General features: G+C 41.9%; 1 protein-coding gene across 1 annotated transcript; it reads left to right on the forward strand.

The window, feature by feature from the left end:
* Positions 1-16,930, forward strand: LOC139292585 (EGF-containing fibulin-like extracellular matrix protein 1). The gene is made up of 8 exons (XM_070914948.1): positions 1-81; positions 1,790-1,835; positions 3,218-3,511; positions 5,299-5,418; positions 5,642-5,761; positions 15,337-15,460; positions 16,233-16,425; positions 16,769-16,930. Exons 1-8 carry the CDS (start codon positions 1-3, stop codon positions 16,928-16,930), a joined length of 1,140 nt encoding a protein of 379 aa, XP_070771049.1.
* The last annotated feature ends 8,502 nt before the right edge of the window (positions 16,931-25,432 follow it).

A 25,432-nucleotide genomic window follows, 5' to 3' on the forward strand; every position in this document is an offset into this window, starting at 1 on the left:
ATGAAGACGCTGCAGACTGTCCTCCATCTAAGTCTCATCCTGGTTTCAGCTCAGCAGGTGGACAAACCCGTCACCTACTCAGTAAGATTATTTATCAGCAGTGCTGGAAAAACTTCTCACACCCTTTACTATGAAAAAAGCACTAACAGTGTGAAATGCTCCATTCAAAACGTTAGTAAGTAAAACTACAGTATTATCAACAAAAGATTATGAAAGTATACAACTTACTTTCAGAGTGCTGTATTATTATATATAATTTATTTAAAATGAATGGTTAATTAATAACGTGTATTTTAATGTAGTAGTACTGTGTTCATATACTGTTGGGGATGCATCATACTTTATTAACTGAAATCAAAAACTAAAATCTGAATCTGTAAATTAACTGCAGCCGTCAGATAAATGTAGTATAGTAGAAGAGCACAGTAGCATAAAATGGAAATACTCAAGTAAAACTACCTCACATTGTTCAAGTACAGCACTGGAGTAAATGTACTTGGTTACTTTCCACCACTCAAAATAATGTTTCATGATATTGTTTCTGTCCTTCAGCAACAAATCAAGTGAAAAGAGCATGTGACAGCTGACAGGTGTGACAGCTGACAGGTGTGACAGCTGACAGGTGTGATATGACTGACAGGTGTGACAGCTGACAGGTGTGATATGACTGACAGGTGTGATATGACTGACAGGTGTGACAGCTGACAGGTGTGACAGCTGACAGCTGTGATATGACTGACAGGTGACAGATGTCAGGTGTGACAGCTGACAGGTGTGATATGACTGACAGGTGTGACAGATGACAGGTGTGATATGACTGACAGGTGTGACAGCTGACGGGTGTGATATGACTGACAGGTGTGGCAGATGACAGGTGTGACAGCTGACAGGTGTGATATGACTGACAGGTGACAGATGTCAGGTGTGACAGCTGACAGGTGTGATATGACTGACAGGTGTGACAGCTCACAGGTATGATATGACTGACAGGTGTGACAGCTCACAGGTGTGAGTAACATTAATGGGACATGAATGAGTCCAGATGGAGAGGAAGAAGAGGAGAGTGGAGCTCAGTGCATCATGGGAAGTCTCCCTCAGTCTAGGCCTATAGCAGCATCACTAGGGGTTAGCGTCTGGATGAGGATAGAGATAGTGAGTTTTTCTAGTATTGGTGAAACAGTGAAGACAAAAAAAACCTCCAGAAGGTCGTTTGTAACTGACTTGACCAGCTGACTTTGCTACGAGCTGATTGGCTATTGAAACAGGTGACGAGTCAGTTTGCATGCTGAAAACTTCTAAAACACTTTTGTCACTCTGATCTTTGGTGTGAACTGCCTTAAAAGTTTTCACCCACAATTTGTGTGTGGTTGAAAACATAAATGAATTAACTTCATATACCAACAGTAATCTATGCAGTTACAGTACAGTGAAATAATCTGATAAGTCTAATAATGACAATGGAAAAATATATTAAGTCAGTGTGTAGTTCTCCTTTAAGGTAAATGTGAGGAAAACCATGCATGTAGAATCAGTAGATTATTGGAACTATTACCATCAAATATTTAAACCTGTAAATATGTAAATAATCAACTGAGAAAACACTGTAAATGTATTTTTATTCATTAACTCAAACGTATGAATTACATCAGCAGCAGGATCTGCAGTGAAAACTGTCCGTGGTTATAATCATAATGTGTGTGTCAGATGAGTCCAGCACCAGTTCATTTGTTTGATCATCATGTCACCTGATCAATAATTAATCAATCACTAAACTGATATTTTCCGACAGTGTACGGAGGGCTATGAGTTCAACGTGGAAGAACAAGAATGTAAAGGTGAGAGTCACATCCTGCTCCATGTTCCTGAGACTACTGACACTGATTAATGATTTTAGATCAATAACAAATATTCAAAGACCCAAACAAACATGAAAAAGCTTCCAAGTAGAACATCAAAAGGATTAGAGAGAAAAATATCAACCTCTGAAATTGAAGTCACAAAGAAGCTTTTTCAGAAAACCATTCAAAATAAATTCTAAAGATAAATTATTTATTTTTTCTTTTCCAAAAAATTGAACTTGAATAAAATTAATTAATAATAAAATAATAAAATCTCAGTTCACTCTCCCGATGGTCCCAAAAGACAATGCAAGAAAGACAAGAGAAAGAACGCAGAAAACAAGCTTTGAAATGAAAACATTTGAGCGACTGGTGAGGTAATCAATTATCTAATAATAATCTTATAAATGAATTAGTTGTCAGTTTACTCAGTGACTTTATTTACCAAATGTTGGTTTATTGTTGTTAAATGTTTGTTTAATGTTATTAAATGTTGGTTTTATATTGTTAAATGTTGTTAAATGTTGGTTTGATGTTGTTAAATATTGGTTTGATGTTGTTAAATGTTTGTTAAATGTTGCTTGTTAAATTTGGGTTTAATGTTGTTAAATGTTGATAAATGTTGGTTTAATGTTGGTTTAATATTCTTAAATGTTGGTTTAATGTTGTTAAATGTTTTAAATGTTTGTTACATGTTAAATGGTTGTTAAATGTTAAATGTTGTTAAACGTTTGTTAAATGTTGTTAAATGTTGTTAAATGTTTGTTAAATGTTAAATGTTGTTAAAAGTTTGTTAAATGTTGGTTTAATGTTGTTAAATGTTTGTTAAATGTTGGTTTGATGTTGTTAAATGTTTGTTAAATGTTGGTTTAATGTTAAATTTGGGTTTAATGTTAAATGTTAAATGTTTGTTAATGTTGGTTTAATGTTGTTAAATGTTTGTTAAATGTTGTTAAATGTTGTTAAATGTTTAATGTTGGTTCAATGTTGTTAAATGTTTATTAAATTTTGTTAAATGTTTGATAAATGTTGGTTCAATGTTAAATGTTTGTTACATGTTAACTGTTTGTTACATGCTAAATGTTAAATGTTGTTAAACGTTTGTTAAATGTTGGTTAAATGTTGTTAAGGGGTGTTAATTGTTGTTAAATGTTTGTTACATGTTGTTAAATGTTGTTAAATGTTTGTTAAATGTTGTTAAATGTTTGTTTAATGTTGTTAAATTTGTTAAATGTTGGAATAATGTTAAATGTTTTTTAATGTTGGTTTGATGTGATATGTTGTTTAATGTTTTTAAATGTTGGTTTAATGTGGTTAAATGTTGGTTTAATGTTATAAAATGTTGCTTTCATGTTTTTTGTTGTTGGACTACTTCCCAGACATCAATGAGTGCGAGACGTTGCCAGATGCCTGTAAAGGAGGGATGGGTTGCATCAACCACTACGGTGGATACTTCTGTCTGCCGCAGAATGCCCAGATTATTATCAGCAACAGAGAGGAGGAACCCACCACCACGACCCGCCCCCCACCGACACACTTCATCCCCCTCCCTGCAGTACCAAGCCACCGCAGCAACTACCAGACCACCAGCAACCAGGCCAGCAACCAGGCCAGGCTGACCTCCATCCAGTGTCCAATCGGATTCACAGCAGACGAGTTCAACTACTGCAGAGGTGAGAGACAAAGAGGAGAAACTCTATTCTCTTAACTCTATTCTGGATTTTACAGGGAGCCAGTGCAGAGAAGCTAACACTGGAGAAATATGATCTCTTTTCCTGGTTCCAGTCAGTACACGTGCTGCAGCATTCTGGATCAACTGGAGAGTCTTCAGGGACTTATTGGGATATTGGCAATAATCCAGCCCAGACGTGACAAATGCATGGACTAATTTTTCTGCATCTGTTTGAGACAGGATCTTCCTGATGTTTCAATGTTACGTAGGTGAAAAAAGGCAGTCCTTGAAGTTTCTTTTACGTGAGAGTTAAAGGACATGTCCTGATCAAAGACAACTCCAAGATTCCTCACAGTGGCGCTGGAGGCCAGGGAAATGCCATCTAGAGTAATCATGTCTTTAGATAATGTGTTTCTGAGGTGATCGGGGCCAAGTACCATAACTTCTGAGTCTGAGTTTAACATTGGATAATTGCAGGTCATCCAGGTCTTTATGTGCTTAAGGCATGCTTGGAGCTTGGCTAACTGATGAGGTTCTTCTGGCTTGATTGATAGATATAACTGGGTATCGTCCGCATAGCAATGAAAGTTTATGGAGTGTTTTCTAATAATATCTCCGAAAGGAAGCATATATAAGGTGAATAGTATTGGTCCAAGCACAGAACCTTGTGAAAGTTTGGCGCACATGGAGGATTCATCGTTAACATGTACAAACTGAGATCGATCTGATAAATACGACTTAAACCAGCTTAGTGCGGTTCCTTCGATGCCAATTAAATGTTCCAGTCTCAGTAATAGGATATGATGGTCAATGGTGTCGAATGCAGCACTAAGATCTAACAAAACAAGTATAGAGACAAGTCCTTTGTCTGATGCAGTTAGAAGGCCATTTGTAACTTTCACCAGTGCCGTCTCTGTGCTATGATGAGCTCTGAAACCTGACTGAAAGTCCTCAAGCAACTTATTGTCATGTAGAAAGTCACACAGCTGGTTGGCGACTGCTTTCTCAAGAATCTTGGAGAGAAAGGGAGGGTTAGATATAGGTCTATAGTTGGCTAAAACCTCTGGATCAAGAGTGGGCTTTTTAAGAAGAGGTTTAATTACAGCTACTTTAAAGGACTGTGGTACGTAGCTTGTTAATAAAGACAGATTGATCATGTCTAGTAAAGAAGTGCTGACTAAAGGTAAAACCTCTTTGAGCAGCCAGGTTGGGATGGGGTCTAAGAGACAAGTTGATGGCTTAGATGAAGAGATGGTTTTAGTAATTTGGTGAAGGTCAATGGGAGAAAAGCAATCTAAATATATATCAGGTTTTACAGCTGTTTCTGAGATTCCTGTGTTTGAAGGTAAGGTACCACCTGAAGACAGGAGGTGATCAATTCTGTCTCTATTAGTTAGAATTTTATCATTAAAGAAGCTCATGAAGTCATTACTGCTGAGGCTTATAGGAATACATGGCTCCATAGAGCTGTGACTCTCTGTCAGCCTGGCTACAGTGCTGAAGAGAAACCTGGGGTTGTTCTTGTTCTCTTCTATTAATGATGAGTAATAGGCTGCTCTGGCTTTACAGAGGGCCTCCTATAAGTTCTAAGACTATCTGGCCAAATTAAACGTGATTCTTCTAGTTTCCTCTCAAGCTTTTGCAACGTTTGCTTTAATTTGCGGGTTATACCATGGAGCTAACTTTCTTTGGAATGGTGTTAAGGCGGACTGAAGTTAAGGTGGACTGATTTTTAAGGTGGAATGACGTTTAAGGTGGACTGACATGTGTTGCTTGATGTTGTTCCAGATGTGAACGAGTGTGTTCCCAGCAGCCCCTGCCAACATCTGTGCTACAACGTGCCGGGATCCTTCTTGTGTCAGTGTGAACAGGGCTATGAGCTGACTCCAAACCAGCTGAGCTGTCACGGTCTGAACACACAAACACATGTTTGTACTTACCTGCCCCTAACCCCAAACCTGCTGGCTGCTGTTCTCTGCTGTTCTTTGCTGTTCTCTGTTTTTCTCTTATTTTTCTCTGCTGTTCTTTGCTGTTCTCTGCTTTTCTCTGCTGTTTGCTGCTGTTCTCTGCTGATCTCTGCTTTTCTCTCCTGTTGGCTGCTGTTCTCTGATGTTTGTCTGTTGTTTTTCAGACGTGGATGAGTGTCTGCTGTCCTCCTACATGTGTCAGTGGCAGTGTGTGAACCAGCTCGGCTCCTACAGCTGTATCTGTCCTGAAGGATACCAGCTGCAGGGAACACGCATGTGCCAAGGTACACACCTGTAGTCTGACACTCAGGTGCTGCTGTTTATATACATTAATTAACAACAACTAAAACTTCTTTATAAACAGATAATGAATGATAATATAGTTAAACAGCTGTAATAATATACAATATGTCTTCATAGGAGAGGTTATAACAAATACTGAACATTGATGAACTCTCTTGAACATGTCTATGTCTGATGGTAAGAGACTACTTCACTACAGTTTACTACAACATTTCCCCCCTTTGTGACTTGTTAGTCACATACAGTACATTACTGTACATTGACATCATGGCTCCTGGATTACAACAACTCCTTTTAATCAAATATTCATACATTCACAGATTATGCTAAAACAAATGATTATGCGGTTTAGCTGTTTTTTGGTCAGTCACAGTTGAGCAAGCTTTAAAACATCAAAAATTCAATTCAATTCAGTTTTATTTATATAACGCCAAATCACAACAAAAGTCATCTCATGACACTTTACAAATAGAGCAGGTCTAGACCGACTCTTTATAATGTTATTACAGAGACCAACATGTCCCACCACGAGCAAGCACTTTGGTAACAGTGGCAAGGAAAAACTTCCTTTCAAGAGGCAGAAACCTCGAACAGAACCAGACTGTAGGTGGGCGAGAGAGAGAGAGACAGACAGACAGACAGACAGACAGACAGGCAGATATTTATAGCAGCCCTGGCAGTAGCCATAGCAGCTATAATTATAATAATAATGTAAATATGACTGATAATAGTAGTTACAGCTGTAGTAATAGCTGAGATTAATAATAGCAATAACAGCTTTAATAGTAACAGAACTACGACTAAACATAATAACTGTAGTGATGAGAGTCAGGCAGGCCCATGGCAGCAGCAGCCAGGTGTACCAGGACCACGATCCACAGCAACCTGCGAGAAGACAAAGCACAAAGAAACTCCGGGGAAGATATAAAGTTAGTAACATGCATTGGAGGGATATGAATGTGTAAAGATGGAGAGGGAGAGGAGGAAAGCTCAGTGCATCATGGGAAGTCTCCCCAGCAGTGTAGGCCTATAGCAGCATAACTAGGGGCTGGTCCAGGCAGGCCTGAGCCAGCCCTAACTATAAGCGTTATCAAAAGCAAAGTTTTAAGCCTACTCTTAAAAGTAGAGAGTGTGTCTGCCTCCCGGACCCAAACTGGGAGCCGATTCCACAGGAGAGGAGCTTGATAGCTGAAGGCTCTGGCTCCTGTTCGGCTTCTGGAGACTCTAGGAACCACAAGCAACCCTGCATTCTGGGAGCACAGTGCTCTAGTGGGGTAATAGGGTACTATGAGCTCTTTAAGATATGATGGTGCCTGACCAGTAAGAGCTTTGTAAGTCAGGAGAAGGATTTTAAACTCTATCCTGGATTTTACAGGGAGCCAGTGCAGCAAAGCTAATACAGGAGAAATATGATCTCTTTTCCTGGTTCCTGTCAGTACACGTGGCGCAGCATTCTGGATCTGCTGGAGAGTCCTCAGGGACTTATTGGGACAGGCTGATAATAAGGAATTGCAATAATCCAGCCCAGACGTGACAAATGCATGGACTAATTTTTCTGCATCTGTTTGAGACAGGATCTTCCTGATGTTTCAATGTTACGGAGGTGAAAGAAGGCAGTCCTTGAAGTTTGTTTTACGTGGGAGTTAAAGGACATGTCCTGATCAAAGACATCTCCAAGATTCACCAGTGCTGTCTCTGTGCTATGATGAGCTCTGAAACCTGACTGACTGAAAGTCCTCAAGCAACGTATTGTCATGTAGAAAGTCACACAGTTGGTTGGCGACTGCTTTCTCAAGAATCTTGGAGAGAAAGGGAAGGTTAGATATAGGTCTATAGTTGGCTAAAACCTCTGGATCAAGAGTGGGCTTTTTAAGAAGAGGTTTAATTACAGCTACTTTAAAGGACTGTGGTACGTAGCCTATTAATAAAGACAGATTGATCATGTCTAGTAAAGAAGTGCTGACTAAAGGTAAAACCTCTTTAAGCAGCCAGGTTGGGATGGGGTCTAAGAGACAAGTTGATGGCTTAGATGAAGAGATAGTTTTAGTAATTTGGTGAAGGTCAATGGGAGAAAAGAAATCTAAATATAAATCAGGTTTTACAGCTGTTTCTGAGATTCCTGTGTTTGAAGGTAAGGTACCACCTGAAGACAATTCTGTCTCTATTAGTTAGAATTTTATCATTAAAGAAGCTCATGAAGTCATTACTGCTGAGGGTTATAGGAATACATGGCTCCATAGAGCTGTGACTCTCTGTCAGCCTGGCTACAGTGCTGAAGAGAAACCTGGGGTTGTTCTTGTTCTCTTCTATTAATGATGAGTAATGGGCTGCTCTGGCTTTACAGAGGGTCTTCCTATAAGTTCTAAGACTATCTTGTCAAATTAAACGTGATTCCTCAAGTTTGGTGGAGCGCCATTTCCTTTCAAGTTTCTGCACTGATTGCTTTAATTTGCGGGTTTGGGTGTTATACCATGGAGCTGACTTTCTTTGTTTTATTATCTTCTTTTTAAGAGGGGCAATAGAGTCAACTGTCAGTCGCATTGAGCCTGCAGCACTGTCAACAAGATCATCCATTTGGGAGGGATAGGTTAGCATAGGAGTCCTCAGTTTTATTGAGACATGGTATTGAATTAAATGCCTATGGAATCACTTCCTTAAATTTAGCTACAGCACTATCAGAGAGATATCTGGTGTAGACTTTTTGCCTAATGGTGTGTAGTCCAATAATAGGAATTCAAAAGTTACTAAATAATGGTCCGATAACAAAGGATTCTGTGGAGAGACAATTAGATGTTCAATTTCAAGTCCATATGTCAGTACCAGGTCGAGGGTGTGATTAAAACAGTGAGTGGGTTTCTGTACCCTCTGACAGAAGCCGATCGAATCCAATAAAGAGATAAATGCAGTACCAAGTACCAAGGAATGTGTCATTACGTTTGATAATAAAGTATTCACCATCCTCCACTACCCATTGGCATTGAAACTTTGCTTTTTCAGGTGTGTTACAGTATGTTATCGTTTGTATGTAGACAGAATGTGCTCGTTGGACACGAACTGTTGCTTGCATACACTCTATTCAGGAATCCAGGTGTAGTGCCCCTGACATATTATCCCCACGCGCTATACAAAATGGGAACACTGTCCTCTCTGCCATGTTAACTACCAGTGGTATCCAGGATTCAAGTTCACTTGATAACTTCCTTGGACAGATCCAACTATTTTTATTCCATGCCTCACTTCCTGCAGCCATGTGCACAACACAGTGTATAAAACAACAAGCCATATCTTTACATTCTTCTGTATTGTAATATGGGCCTGGAATGGGCATTATTTTGCGAATTCTTCTGGCGCTATAGCATGTCACACAAGATTTCGGGCCCGTTTGTCCATTAATGAAACATATTTTGTTCCCAATTTGATGTTTTCAATTCTTTATTTTTTTCACGAAACCCCCTTTTCAGACTTTTGCACGTATGTCTCTTTTGATAGGGTTTTGCTAAGTTGGTAGCTACGTCTCTAGACATAGATCCTCCTGAGTTAACCTCTGTACATTGGTTCTTTGAGCAATTTACCATTACCCTCACCAACCCCTCAGCTGTGCACCGTTCATCCGCAGGAAGATTGTCTGATCTTGGCGAGTGTGATTGGCTTGGCATAGATGAGTTCAGCATCTGATCTAGCATAAATGAGTTCAATCAATTCATTTGGTGGCAATTTTCCTTGTTTTTCTGCTATAACAGCTGCTAGTGCACAATCAATCAGCTGTCTCTGTTCTGTAACTGATTCTAACGTTATGGCATTTTGCCTATAAACTTCATATCCTAGCAAGACTACAATTATTGTCCCTACTCTCCACAATCCTTTTCTAGTGGCCTCTTTGCCCTCATTTATCAGATGGCCCTGCTTCTGGATCTGCTTCCTGACCCCTTGGACCTTCTGCCGGGCTTGTGGTTTGTTCATTGTCTGTGTCTGAATCACTTTCCTGTCTGCCAGTGATCCACTACATGTTGAGTTGCTACTAGCCCGTCTCGCAGCCAGTTTCTGGGATCTCCTTTCTCCCTATGGGTTCTGAGGCCGTCTAGCTTCCTCTGGGATCTGTGTCACCGTCCCGTTCCAACCCAGGGCATCCCCCTCTTTTGTGTGCTTTGGCCGTCCCTTCTGGGTCATGAGGCAGGAGGCAGGTGTACATGATCCTGAAGGACACCACACACGATCTGAACCTGTCTTTTCATTTCAAGGTGGAGGGTTTTAGTTATTTGGTGTTTGCTTCATCGGAGTCGATGAAGTGCTTCAGAGAGCGACTTCTCTCTGACTCAGGATGATCCACAGCCTCTTTACTCTCCTGCTGACATCCAGGCTTTTCTGGAGCGAACCAAAGGAGCCCGGCTGCCGATAGTCGGAGATCACTTCTCTGATCTCAGACTGTTCATGAAGTCAGCCAGGCCTCTGACCAGAAAGTCAGGAACATGTGGTGAGGTGCTGCTCACAGATCAGGAAATATATCGTCTGAAAAAACTGATAGTGAGAGTGAAGTAAAGTTAGTGTTTTTAAATGTCTACGCGCCCACCAATGGGGTGGACAAGGTGGCATTTTTAAACATTTTATCTGATACCGTTAGAGCTTGTAGCAACGATGATTTTCTGTTTTTAGGGGGTGATTTTAATTGCACAGAAAATCCGAACCTAGACAGGAATCATCCTGAGCCTCATCCTGCCTCGTCCTGCAGGATCAGGCAGCTCATTGAGACACATGAGCTGTCTGATGTGTGGAGGGGTTTTAACAGGAATAACAGGCAGTACACCTGGAGTCACTCAAGAGGAAATGTTTTATCTCTGGCCAGACTGGACGGCCTCTATTGTTTTAATCACCATGTGAACATCTTTAAGAGAAGTCACATTCAGCCTGTGGGCTTTTCTGATCACTGTCTTGTCTCCTGCTCTGTTTTTATAAAAAATGTTCCTTTAAATAGCGCCTATTGGCATTGTAACACGGCTCTTTTAAGCTGTATTCAGCAGTGGTGGGATTTTGGCAAAGTACAAATTAAACAACTTTGCCAGCAGTTCACTCGCAATGTCACTAGAGACATAACCCGGTCTATGAAGGATCTGGAGATGGAGGTAGTAGAACTGCAGACTTTAGCAGAGTCTACAGGAGTTCGAGGGCTTTTAGACTCCCTCAAGTCCAAAAAGTCGGCCATAGCCAGCATGCTGGGCGTTACGGCACAGGGAGCTCTGGTCAGGTCTCGTTTCCTGAACATCTCACAGATGGACGCCCCCTCTCAGTTCTTCTTTGGGCTGGAGCAGAAAAATGGACAAAGGAAGATCATTCATGCTTTACGATCGGGTAACGGCTCGGAGATCTCTGACTCATCTGAGATCAGGAAGTTTGCTGCCAGTTTCTACAGAGACCTCTTTAAGAGTGAATGGTCACATAATCCAGATGTGCACAGCAGTTTCCTCAATGGCCTCCCTCAGGTGAGCACAGAAGCAAACCGTCACCTGGAGGCAGACATAACTCTGCAGGAGCTGTTCACAGCCATGGCCAGTTTGCAGAGCGGCAGAGCTCCGGGGATGGACGGCCTTCCTGTGGACTTCTATAAGTCCTTCTGGTCTGAAGTAGGAGAAGACCTGCTCGAGGTCCTGACAGACAGTCTCCAGAGAGGGAGACTACCTCTGAGCTGCAGGAGGGCCGTCATCACTCTGCTGCCCAAGAAGGGAGACCTACAAGACCTCAAGAACTGGAGGCCAGTCTCTCTGCTGTGCACGGATTATAAAATCCTGTCCAAAGTTCTGGCCTTGAGGCTGAGAGAGGAGATGGCGTCCATCATCCACCCCGACCAGACTTACTGTGTGCCCGGCAGGCTCATAAGTGACAATGTCACTTTAATTTGAGATGTTTTGGAACTCTCCAGTTCATTGGCTATAGACACCGGTCTTATTTCCATCGACCAGGAAAAGGCTTTTGACCGGGTTGAACACCAGTACTTATGGCAGACTTTGGCTGCCTTTGGGTTCAACCCAGGCTTTATAGCCAAGATACGGGTTCTCTATAGTGACATTTTGAGCATCCTGAAAATAAATGGTGGCCTGAGTGCTCCTTTTAACATTCAGAGGGGGGTGAGACAGGAATGCTCTCTCTCTGGCATGCTGTATTCTGTAGCCTTCGAGCCTCTGCTTCACAAACTGAGAGATGATCTTAGTGGTGCGTGTTTCCCTCAGTGTAATGTGCCTTTTAAGTTGTCTGCGGCTTATGCTGATGACCTTATTGTGCTGGTCAGTACACAAAGAGATGTGGACATTTTAGCAGACGCTGTCAACAAGTTTGGTTGTATCTCATCTGCAAAGGTAAACTGGGGGAAGAGCGAGGCTGTGATGGTGGGGGAGGGGCTGGGGGATCGGCTCAGGCTCCCTGGTGCTTTAGTCTGAAGGAAGGGAGGGCTGAAATACCTTGGAGTTTTCCTTGGCGATGAGGCCTTCACAAGGAAGAACTGGGATGATGTCCTTGAAAAGGTTAAAGGTCGGCTCTCAAAGTGGAGGTGGCTTTTACCAAAGATGTCCTACAGAGGCCGTACCTTGATTTTAAACAACCTTGTTTCATCTGCCCTGTGGCACCGGTTGGCCTGCGTCGATCCTCCAGTTTCTCTCCTGGTCAGATACAGAGGGTTTTAATTGATTTTTTTGGGACAGGATGCACTGGGTCCCACAGAGTGTCCTCTTCCTTCCTAAGGAGGAGGGGGGGCAGGGCCTGGTCCTTCTAGCCAGCAGGGGCGCTGCTTTCCGCCTCCAATTCCTACAAAGACTGCTTACTGGACCAAAGGACACTTTGTGGAGACTTTTATCCTGTTGCATCCTGAAACGTTTTAACAACCTGGGTCTAGATTTTAACTTGTTTTTAATGGATACAACTGAGATGAGCACATTGTCCCTGCCAGGTTTTTATAAGAGTGTTTTTAGGGTGTGGAACCTGCTGAAGAAACAGAGACAGGAGAAGGCAGGTTCCCTGTACTGGCTCCTACAGGAACCCATCCTGTTGGGCACTTGGCTGGATTGTCCCAGCTGGGGAGGAGCCACACTGTCCAGACTGCTGCAGACTGCAGGGGTCTCCACGCTGGGACAGGTAGTGGAGCTGTCTGGGCCTCGGCTGGAGGACCCCGCTAGGCAGGCTGCTCGGTTGGGATTAAGGTCCATCCGAGTCACAAAGCAGCTGCTGGAGCACTAGAGACGTAAACTGACAGGACACGAATGCCTACTTTTAAACTCTTTTATCAACGGTACAGTCGCTCCAAACAGAGAGGATCCGTATCCTGCCATCTGCCTGGTACTGGATTATAAAAACTGTAGCGGACCTCTGATGGAGCCTGTAAATCCTGCCTCCTTGGAGGGGGCCTCAGGGAAAACCCTTTACAGACTAATGGTAAAAACTTTGAACAGAGACAAATTAAACAGATGGACTGACACTCCATGGAGGAGTTACTTGGGTCTGCATCCCAGATCAAGACCTTCATGGAGGTCTTTGTACAAACCTCCACTGTCTAAAAAACATGCTGACTTGCAGTGGAGGATCCTTCATGGAATTATAGCAGTGAACTCCTTTGTGTCAGTCATCAATCCATCTGTGGAGGACAAATGTCCATTTTGTGACCAAAGAGAGACTGTCTTTCACTGTTTTTATGAGTGTCACCGTCTTTCTGCACTGTTTCTGTTTTTGCAAACTGTTTTTACCAGATGTGGAGAGGTTTTTAACAAACAGGTTTTTATTTGTGGTTTTAAATACATTCGCCAGCACAAGCACAAATGCCAGGTTTTAAACTTTGTTTTAGGACAGGCCAAGATGGCGGTGTATGTGAGCCGGAGGAGGACGGTGGAGGACGGGTTGATCGTTGATGTTGTTCCTGTGTCTCTCTGTCTCTCTCTGTCTGTGTGTGTCTCTCTGTCTCTCTCTCATTCTGTATGTGTCTCTCTCTCTGTCGCTGTCTCTCTCTCTCTGTCTGTGTGTGTGTCTCTCTGTGTGTCTCTCTCTCTCTCTGTCTGTGTGTGTGTGTGTGTCTCTCTCTCTCTCTCTGTCTGTGTCTCTCTGTCTGTCGCTGTCTCTCTCTCTCTGTCTGTGTATGTGTGTCTCTCTCTCTCTCTGTCTCTCTCTCTCTCTGTCTCTCGCCCACCTAGAGTCTGGTTCTGCTCGAGGTTTCTGCCTCTTAAAAGGAAGTTTTTTCCTTGCCACTGTTGCCAAAGTGCTCGCTCATGGTGGGAACTGTTGGGTATTATGAAGATTTTAACAACACAACCTTTAACACGATACACACCCATCTTAACACATCCTCTGTCTGTTCTATAAGCCAAAATCCACACTTTTCTCATCTGTGTGTCATGTACTTTACCTATTCCTTATGATCTAGCTTGCAAAGGGACCTGCCCTGACAGCCAAGTCCAGCATGCTATACATACATTCAGCAAACGTTCATATTCTTTCCCATTATCCACTCTTTCCACTCCATGGTGTATACAAGACATACATTAAACACATATTTGCATCCAACTCTTACCCCACCAGTGATCTTTGTTTGTTCACAATTTTAGTAATTTTTTAGTAAATGTGTTCTTTGTGTTTTCAACCAGGTTCTTTAGGGAAAAGACACTTTTCCTCACTTGGGTGGATTCCTGCATTCAGACACAATCAGAATTTGCAGATTTGGCTCTGATTACCTCCCTCTATTTTTGAGGCCACTGATGTGCTGAAGTGCAGGTTGATCCTCCCAGGCTGGAGTCGTCAGGGTCCTGTCACCTCCTGGCTGGCTCGCCAATTAATGTTGTGAAATAAGATGCTCAGGTTTGGGCCAGAGTATGAGTCTGGACTTCTTTTCCAACACTTAAACTACAGCCCGAATGATAACTACTGGAGTCAAAACAGTTAAAAAAATCACTGGAGATGATCAGAGTTCAATGCAATAGAGTTTATTCTTTCATAAGATATAAACCCAAGCTGGCTCCAGAACCAAACGAAAGCACACCTGTGTCTTCTTATCTCATGGAGACTTGTTATTCTCTCTTAGTTTTTCACACACACACCTCTCTCAACACACATAGTTTTCTTTACTCATGCAAACCTCAGCATTAGATATGATTACATTTGATGTGAATGAATACATTAGGTTACTACTCATTACTCATTACATTGTAGAATACAGAACATTTTAATGAAAGTTTACTACAACATACCCAATTATATCTATTGATCAAGCCAGATGAAACCAATCACTTAGCAAAACGTCAAGCATGCCTTAAGGACATAAAAACCTGGATGACCTGCAATTATCTGACAAATCAGACAAAACTGGAGTTAGTACTACTTTTAAAGGCAAATAAAAAAATCCAGAAAATGTTTGATGAAGGTAAGTACAACTCAGGTATCAGAGCTCAAAATTGTCCACAATCCGCGTCATCCGCCTGCAGAAGAACTGATCTGATCAGAACCTGTTTTCTAAAATTATCTGATGGAGAAACAGATCTTTAGTGACCCAGTGTTTCTGGTTCTGATGTGGACGTTCTGGTTCCGTTCACAGATGTTAATGAGTGTGAAACAGGACCAAACTGCCGTGAGGACCAGGTGTGCTGGAACTACTTTGGAGGCTACCGCTGCTATCCCAGAAACCCCTGCCAGGAGCCCTATGTCCAGACCGGAGAGGGGTGAGACTCACCTGGGCTCCTTCACACCTGGAACACTATAGAGGGTTTGATGGTCTCAGGTTGTGAACTGTTGGGAAAAACAAAGAGTGAAGATGATGCCCCTCTCCCTGTAAAGTTTCTTTTAGTTTTTACCTTCAGTGTTGTGATCCAGATCTCCTGATCGCTGAACCAGACCGGACATCAGAACTACAGTACCCATGAGCCTCAGTGGCTAGACCTGTGACATCAGATTTGTATCATATTCAGAACAGATTCTGCACCACAGCGGCTGAACTGATCCAAAACCACCTGTTAATCTCCCTAGCAACCACCACAAACATCATAGCAACCCACCCAGCAACCACTTACCAATGCTATAGCAACCAACCAACGAAAGCACATATGAACATCTAGCAACTACTGGAAAAGTCTTAGAAACCATGTATTTCTACCATAGCAAATGCCCATAACACTCTCGCAACTGCTCAGAAACGCTGGATGCCTTAGTTACCGGCAGTTACCAATGTGGCAACCGTGAGTTGAATTATATTTCTCTACTTTCAACCAACCATCAGCCGCACAGCAACAGTCTGAAGCTTCATAATCGAATGGTTCTTTCAGCAATGCTCTCTGGAACTTGTAGTTGACTCCTAAAGTTATTCAGGACTCAGTCTGTGACCTCTGACTTTTCTCAAGTTCAGTGTTTTGTTGTATGTTTCTGATGCTGCAGTACAGTCTGTTCTGTTGAATTCTCAGTAGTTTGTTGATGTGTTGTCTCTGACTCTGTCCTCAGTCGCTGCAGCTGTCAGTCTCTGAGCGCATGCAGAGGCCTTCCTCCCTCCATCGTCTATAAGTACATGAGCATCACGTCAGAGCGTTTGGTGCCGGCGGACATCTTCCAGATCCAGGCCTCCAGCGTCTTCCCCAACATGCACAACACCTTCAGGATCAAAGCCGGCAATGAGGAGGGACAGTTCTTCCTCAGGGTGAGCTCAACTGTTAATCTAAATTCTCTTCTAACATCTGATACTTGAATCCTGTAGCATCTCATATCATTGAGTCTAATCTCATCACATCTTATTTCATGTGTTCCTCCTTCTCATTGACTCGTCTCACTTAATCTCATTTAATCATATTTAAGCATATCTCTATGATTCACATTTCATCTCATTTCATTTTGTCATCTTTTTTCATTTCATCGGTTCTCATCTCAGTTTAATCTAATCTGAATACTCCGTATGTAGTGTAATAATAAATACATCCAGTCCCTTTTGATTTCAGCTCGTCTGGGTACATGTCTTTTTGTTGTTGTTGTTGTTGTTGTTGCAGCGATCCAGTAACGTGAGCGGTATGCTGGTGATGACACGTCCTCTGATTGGTCCCAGGGAGCACGTCCTGGACCTGGAGATGGTGACGCAGAACTCGGCTCTCAGTTATCGATCCAGCTCTCTGCTGCGCCTCACCATCATCGTCGGACCGTACGCCTTCTAGAAACTTCCATTGTTTTATGGAAATCTGTTTCCAGGACACTTTCAAGGACACTTTCCAGGACCTAACCATTAATGTGTTTCTTCTAGTGAAAGTTTTATTTAACAGAGTGACTGTTTTGTTCGTCTTTGCAACAAGAGTTTTACAGAAAAGTGGCTCAAATTTAAACATTTAGGCCTCATTTCCACTTTTCATCTTATCATCGTATCAGATAAAATCGATGAGATTTAAGACTCTTTTCTTTACATATATCTGCTCTCTATCTCTGTTGGTCATAAATCTGATTACAGTCCGTCTTTGTTTTCTGGGCTACATGTAAATCAGGGTCAGACCTCCTCCAGTCTAGAACGAGGTGCTGATGCACTGTATGCTGTTTAAGTAATATCTTAGTTTGAGATATCCAAAAACATAATTAAGATAGTTATGACTTGTCAACATTGAAGATGTCTTTAATTTGAGTTTTGACAAGTTATAATATAAATATCTAAAAGTCACATTTTGGAGCAGTAAACCTGAATTGTATCTGTAATTAGATTCTCCAACAGCTCAATTGTTCATTCTTACTAGTCACAATGTAATTAAGACATCTCTTAAATTAAAGTGTTAGTCTAGTCTAGTCATAAATACATTGCAGATATCTGTCATGTAAAACCTGTCAATCTTTTGAATGTAAAAGCTCCCATATGTAATAATTTACATTTACACTTTTTATTGCCAATGTGTGGACAGAGTGTAATGTCTCGTCTTGCCTATAACAGCCTGTTGACTGATTTCTATGTAAAGGACTCCAAAGGATGTGACGTTATGAACGCTATGGAGTGCTTAGCCTCTCTGCAGCTCCATGTTCAGCTCCCCTACAGCACAAACACTGTGCAACACCAGCTAACGTTAGCTTAGAAATGGAGTCCGCTGATGCCACCAAAGGCCGGCACCCACCAAACACAAAGTCCACGTAGTTTGCTTGTTAACGTGGACGAGTTGCTGGCTAGCTAACATAGCAAACTACTGTCTTGAGTGGATAACGTCAGCTAGTTCATCCAGAGTCCCGGGGCTGATCTGGCTGGTATACTGGTATACTGGCTAGCTTGCCGTTTGCAAATCACTTTATTAGCCAGCAATCAATGCCAGATCCAGCAGTGTAGCTACGTTACAGCTAGCTGGCTAACCTTAGCGTGCCTGCTCGCTAACGTTATGGCTAGCAAAATACTATCTGAGTGGATCTGTTAGTTGACAAACAGCATTGATTTTAGCCAACAATAAATGATGTAATGGTACAAAGCAAAGGTGTATAAACGTTGTAAGGTTTTTTTGGGGGGTGATTTTTGTCATTTGGCTTGTTGAGAGCTGCTGCTCAGCTACAGACTGTCGTTCAGCGAGCTAACACAGAGAGGCCAGCTTCAGCGTCAGGTGAAGCGCCAGATTGTCGGTGTGGTTACACTAACTTTGATAATGAAATCCTGTACTCTACGACAATGAGTATTGAGGAGGAGTCAAACACGGAAGACCCTGTACAGCTCCCGCAATCTAGGCCGTCGCAGGATCAGCACCTTGACAGCGATTGTGACACTTAGTTTGTTAAAAAGAAGTTAAAAATTTCTTCAGCTGAAGAATTTCAACCTGTCAGAGACAATGATGGTGCGCTTCTACACCTCCATCACTGAGTCCATCCTCACCTCCTCCATCTCCACCTGGTCCGCTGCTGCCAAAGACAAGGGCAGACTGCAGCATATCATTCGCTCTGCTGGGAAGCTGCCAATCTGCCACCCCTCCAGGACCTGTACCCCTCCAGGACCTGTTGTACTTCTCGAGGACCGATACAGGGAAGATTGTGGCTGACCCCCCACACCCCGTACACATATTGAGTCTCCACATCTGGCTCAATGTGACATTAGCACATCTATTCATTATTCTTTCATCTTTGCACATATTTTCTCTTTATATATATGAATATATACTTTTTTATAATATCGTTAGAAGATTTTTTCATCTTATACATTTATACTTCTTGACTTTTGTAGAACATTTGTTTTAATCTTTTTAATCTTGTTTATTGTTTTGCACCAAAATACCAAAGCAAATTCCTTGTATGTGAAAAGCTACTAATAAATAATAAACCTAATAATAATAATAAACCTCATAACAAATCAATGATATTTAATAATAGAACACTGACGGGGTCCACTCCACAGAATGAATACTTTTACATACTTTAAGTTCAGTACTCATAAGTACTATGTTGATTGCAGGACTTTTACTAGTGAGTATTTTCGTTATAAGTTATATGTACTTTTACTGAAGTACAGCACCTAAATACTTCTTCCACCACAAAAGAGACAAAACTCCTGCAAAGATCCACTAAATCTAAAGCGGAGACTCCAAACAGCTGCACCCTGTTTCCTGTTTGCATCAGCTCCACCTGTGATGTAATGACACATGACACACTGCTGGTTACCAGGCAACACAACAACACTGTGTGTGTGTGTGTGTGTGTGTGTGTGTGTGTGTGTGTGTGCTGTTACCTAACCAGCCTCAGTGGATCCAGGATCAGTGTTTCCACATCATGTAGTCAGAATATAAGAAACCTCTTCAACAATAGCACTGACAGCTCTCTCTCTCTCTCTCTCTCTCTCTCTCTCTCTGTGTGTCAAAAACAGTTGAATATTTGTATTCTACAGTTTTTACACATCCTGTAACAATCTTCAAAAAATCTTTGGTGGTTTCTTGTGTCCCTACAGAGAACATGACAGTTTTAAAGGTCTCACGATCAGAGAGCGGGACACGAACACTGAGAGTAGACAGAAAGAATGGGATTTATGAGATTTATGGGATGAAATGTGCAGGTAAAGCCAGGAGCCAGAGTAGATGACCACACCCCCACAGACAGACAGAGACACAAACAAGGGAGTACTGAAGCACAAGAGACACTGAATAAACAGGAATAAAAGGGGTTTTAAAACGTTCTTCAGGAGAATCCAGATTCTTAGCCTGACAACCACTGGAGCCTCTCAGGGCTGGACCATGTCGACTAGAAATCTGTCTGAAGGGGGGGGGGGGGGGGGGGGGCAGACACATCTGCCAGAGCAAATAAAACATGAGCTGATTCCAGTTTGTCCCAGAACCCTTGAGGGTTTTCAGTAGCTTACAGTAATATTTGGGGTCTCTGAGGGGCTTCCAATGATTCTTGGAGAACTTCAACATTATTTTTGAAAGTTTGTGTGAAGATAGGAGGAGGCTGTGGTCCTGGGACCAGCTCTGAGATCAGCTCTTAGATCAGCTCTGAGGACAGATTTCTGAGTGTGGAGGCGACTCCATGTGGCCGATCTGTAGACTGCAACCATCTGCTGCTACATAACAATACTGTTCTTGGTACTACTGAGGCCTGTACTACGAAGCAGGATTTGGGGTCAGTGAGTGTTCAGAGATTGGCAGCCCTTTGTCTTTCCCTGAGGGTGTTTGATAAGAGAGATATAGAGAGACTGACTGAAGCACTGAAGCCATGTACTTGTTCTTAGAAGATATGAAAGTAAGCCTACTCATCGTTGTGACCCATGTTTTTATATTTTATTTGCTCTGTCTGAAACTCCGGGGCTGCAGCTGACAGAATAAGATTAAAACTGTCCAACACGCCATAAGAACACATGAATTTAATAGAACACACAAATGTAATCAGTCAGATCTGCTCGGGCCCTCATGATGTGGCAGTGATATTAGGAGCCTTCAGTCACACAGAATCAGAATCAGAGTCAGAAATACTTTATTGATCCCTGGGGAGAAATTATACAGTACCGGTGCTCCCATTCAAGAGTAGAAAGTAACATAAATTTAGAAATGAGAGTAATAATAATATATAAAAATGAGAAATAAAAAATAAAAAACATACACATTTACAATATTTAAGTGAAAAATAAAAGTAAAAAATATACACAATGACAATGTATATGTATGTATATATATATTGCACTGACATTTAAAGAATAAACAATGAGGTAGTATATGAACAGGTGAAGCAGGTCCAGAATCAGTCTGTTCCTCCAGAGGGAGGAGCTGAACAGTCTGATGGCCACAGGCAGGAATGATTTCCTGTGTCGCTCTGTTGTACATTTGGGAGGAATGAGTCTCCCACTGAAGCTGCTCTTGTGTCCGACCAGTACGTCATGGAGAGGATGTGAGACATTGTCCAAGATGACCCGCAGCTTGGACAGCATCCTCCTCTCTGACACCACCGTCAGATAGTCCAGCTCCACCCCCACAACGTCACTGGCCTTGCAGATCAGTTTATTGAGTCTGTTGGAGTCCGCCACCCTCAACCTGCTGCCCCAGCATGCAACAGCATAGAGGATAGCACTGGCCACCACAGACTCATCATAGTCCGGCAGATGTTGAAGGACCTCATCTGCCTCAGAAAATAGAGATGGCTCTGGCCCTTCCTGTAGAGGGCTTTAGTGTTCTTTACCCAGTCCAGTCCAGTGGTGATTGTTTGCAGCTGCAGCTGTGCTGCTTTCAGCCTGGATGATGTGTTTAACTTCTTCTTCTTTGTCTAATGTTATAGTCTATAGGTTATAGTATATTATAGTAGTAATACTATAGCCCTAGATGTCTTGCTGTGTTGAACCTGCTGCATAGTACAGGCCTCTGACACCACAAATACTGATACTACTAAAACTCCTGCTAACATGACTACTGCCAGGGGTGGAAAGTAATTAAGTACATTTACCCAAGTGCTGTAATTCAGTACAGTTTTAAAGTACTTGTACTGCACTTGAGCATTTCCATGTTATACTACTTTATATGTGTATGCCAGTACGTTTATCTGCCACCTGCAGCTACTTTAAAGAATAAAATATAGAAACATACTATATATATACTTTATATTATATACCAGTATGTACAGTGTCATGAGATAATGTTTGTTGTGATTTGGTGCTATATAAATAAAACTGAATTGAAAATTGTTTATGGAAAATATAATAATTCATCCAGACAACATACCAGTAGATGAAATAACGAAAGAGGGATGCAGTATTATGATTAATAGTGTGAAGATTAAAAAATGTATGAAGCAGAGAACAATCCTGACAAGAATACCTAAAAGTTAAGAAAAAAATGCACAATATACATAGAAATGTGGTTAATGCTGAGTATAGGACAGAGTTACATAAAGGCCTAAAGGAAGACATGTAGTGAAGAGCTGGTGAGTTTAAATGTAAAAAACCAAAGCTGCTGGACGGTGCTGAATGTCTGTGGTGAAGGTAATAAATGTACTGATTGTAACTAATAGACACATTTTTGAAAGTAGCGTCTTAAATGCTAGTTTTACTGAACAAGAAATTAAGGAGGTTATTCTAAAACTAAAACCAGGAAAAGCAGCAGGATTAGAGCTATTCCTGAACGAGTAAGTGAAAAGCACTATATGTCTCTGAAGAGGTTCTTAGATGTTACAACCGATACCCCCACCCAACGCGGATATCACATTGAGTGACGGCTGTTCTACGACCTAATCTTTAGGTTTTCGAACGGACTCCCAAAATCTACACGCAAGACCGCTTTAGCCTGCTTAGGGAGTCTGGTTACGTTCCCGGAATATCATAACACTAGGGCCTATATAGTTGACTATGTGCCAACAACCGGATATTAGCAGGAATATCTGTGTGTGATAGGTGTTTGAAGATTGGTGGTACCCCAGTAAGACCCTGAAGGAAAAGATCAATACTGGGGGAGGTCCACACGGAAGGGTGGCGGACACTCGCCTGGTTTCACACTGGGCCCAAATCCCTAATTCACAATTTAGAGATAAATTTAGGAAATCCCTCCCTGTGTCCCAACTATTTAGAAACTTCAACAGTAACCACCAAACAATCCACAGCAGCAGCAAAACATCAGACAACTGAGTTGAACCTATTCAACATGTCCTTCCATGTTAAACATCATAATATATACATAGCAGCTTTCTTAGAATTCATCAATCAAAGCCAAATGATTATCTACTGTCAGCCTATCTCAAGGAGAGGAGTCTTCTTACCTGAGGGGGGCTACTTAGATGATCTCAGAGAGGAGCAACACAGGACTTTGGTTGGAATGTACAAAGTACAACCCAATTTTATTGGAGTTTTATCAAAAAGAGTAAATGGATACAAAATGTCCAAAAAGAAAATAAAACAATCAAGTAACAAAGTCTCACAAACAACTAAGGCAAGAGCCCAAGCAGTCAGTCAGTCAGAGGTGACAGGTCGCCTCAGCTCGCACACGCACTCAGCTCGCACACCGATGTCTTCTTCTACATCCCCTTTTATGCCCCTTGCCCCCCTCCAGAGGGTTAGGGGTTCAAAAAGGTTATTTTCTAAGAAACACATCATTTCATCACAATAAGACCATAAACCACATTTTCCGAATACCTCACCTTCCTTGCTTAGCAAGTGTGTGGTTTCTCACCTCGTAGGGTGTCAGGCAGATGCAAAAACAAAGCTTGTATCTTGTTCTTATCAGGTGCCAATTTAGCAGAATTTATCGAGGTGAGACATCCAGAGACAGGATGTCTGGTCCAATTTCGGAGAACAGGTCGACTTAAAACACTTCTTGACCTTATCTACTGAACTTAGTTTGAACTTATTAACTGAGTTTGAATTGTTACTTAGAAGAGAGGGGGGTGGGGGGGGGGGGGGGTGAGGGTATGACTCGGACACAACACGGGTGGAACACTCAACATCTCCTTGTTTAACAAGATCTTCTCCCTGAAGACTGGGAGCCTTAGTGATGCCTCTGAACTGAGGGGCTGCGTGAAGGGCCAGTAGAAGATGAATAAGGACTTGTTTCAACTGTGAATCATGCAAAGCTGCTCCACTGGAGTCCCAGAATACAAATATAGAGCTGAAATGAGCATAGTATGGGACCTTTAAGCAGAAAATGTCTGACTGTAATTTGTCTTCCTCTGGCTCACTAACAACATCAACTGGTTGAAACTAACTGTTGAACAGAGGCGGAAAGATCAGTTCATGCTAAAGTGACAAAGTGAGGTCAGACATATGACATCATGTGATGTAGAATTTAAACTAGAGCTTAAACTGGAAAAGTATCATCAGTAGTATGTAGACCAAAAGTACAGGCAAGCTGTTTGTAGTTTTTGAGTGAGCAACACCAGAAATCTAAAGTCATTGGAAGCGTTAGATCCTGCGTAACCCCTGTTCAGGAGGTACCGGACCAGCTCTCCGTTTAAAGGGTCCGAGTTTACAGCCCTACCGGTATCACCTGGTTAGGATGGCTTGAAACTATTCAAGCTGGTGGCGAGGAGACTCGCTTAGCTGCTCACTGCCTTCATCCGAACGTCTACCCTGTTTACTCCGGTGTAGCACCAGGCTGAGTAGCTCTGTGCCTGATACTGCCACCGGCCACGCCCATTAACGGCAGCTCTCCTCTTAGTGACCTGTGCACTGGGTGCTAGGAGATGTTTTAGGGACTAGTAAAATAAGTCCCAAGGGCCTGTTAGTTTGATAGGCTAGAATAACCTTTAGGAACCATGAAAGTTGTTAAACACACTATACCTCTAAGACCACAGTCCTTTAGACTGGATAAAGCCAAATTAGGCTTTAAATGCAATTTAGGAATTTATTGCAAAAATAGGCAGGGCAAAGCTTACAACTCAAAAAATAAATGTATAACAATAATTGCAAAAAAGATTGGTGAAATAGTGAAATATTGAAATTCTGAGAATATATGAAAACCTGAACAAATGAGTTGATGCTGAACAGTCCAGTGTCCGTTTTGGGAGAGAGGGAGGGAAAGACAGCCAGGCCTTGCGATTCATCCTTTATTGCCAAACTGTGGAACTTGTAGAAAACCTCATGATCCTGTCCAAAATCCACAAAGTATTACAAAGTCCACAGTTCATGTTGGCGGTGTGAGCATAAGGGCTCTGATAGTCTCTGATTGTAGTCCACAGCTGGTTGGAAAATGGTTAATCCTCCTGATGCTCGAGCTTCTCTATTCTACAGCTGTAGATTTTTATCAAAGTCCTTTTTGGTGCTCACCAACTCTGTCTCGTGAGATGAACAAAGTCTGGTGATAATCTTCTGAAGTGGTCAATTCAGTAAGGTAATCCAAACTTGCTTGAAGATCTTCAAGGGAGAAAGAACGACGACCACTCCCGGACTCATTCTTTTATACTATACATCGTCCACAAGATTTACGTAGTTATTTCCAGAACATTCTATGTGTATTTGTGTGTGTGTGTGTTACAGTTACTTTGGCCGATTTGTGTGTAAATGTGTGTGCGCTTACACAGTTACTGCACTTCCCCTTTTTACCTCCTTCCGGACTTTCCAACTGGACGAAATCATGTACAGCTCAGCATACACTCTGACACAGGTCATGATAACCTCTTGGTTACAGGTCATAAACTTGTGATTCTGATCTATTCACTTTCACTCATAAATTAAACTGCTTGTTTTTATACTTTTTTTTATATTATAACTTCAACAATACAATCAGTCAGTAAATCAGTGAACATATAAT

This window comes from Enoplosus armatus, chromosome 2 (genome assembly GCF_043641665.1).
Source record: "Enoplosus armatus isolate fEnoArm2 chromosome 2, fEnoArm2.hap1, whole genome shotgun sequence".
NCBI classification, from domain to species: Eukaryota; Metazoa; Chordata; class Actinopteri; order Centrarchiformes; family Enoplosidae; genus Enoplosus; species Enoplosus armatus.

What these genes read in the sequence shown, in the direction of transcription:
- LOC139292585 (XM_070914948.1), top strand. Translation starts at nt 1, where the DNA reads ATGAAGACGCTGCAGACTGTCCTCCATCTAAGTCTCATCCTGGTTTCA. An exon ending in GGAAGAACAAGAATGTAAAG is followed by an intron (nt 1,836 to 3,217) that starts GTGAGAGTCACA and finishes ACTACTTCCCAG; the next exon opens with ACATCAATGAGTGCGAGACG. An exon ending in CGAGTTCAACTACTGCAGAG is followed by an intron (nt 3,512 to 5,298) that starts GTGAGAGACAAA and finishes ATGTTGTTCCAG; the next exon opens with ATGTGAACGAGTGTGTTCCC.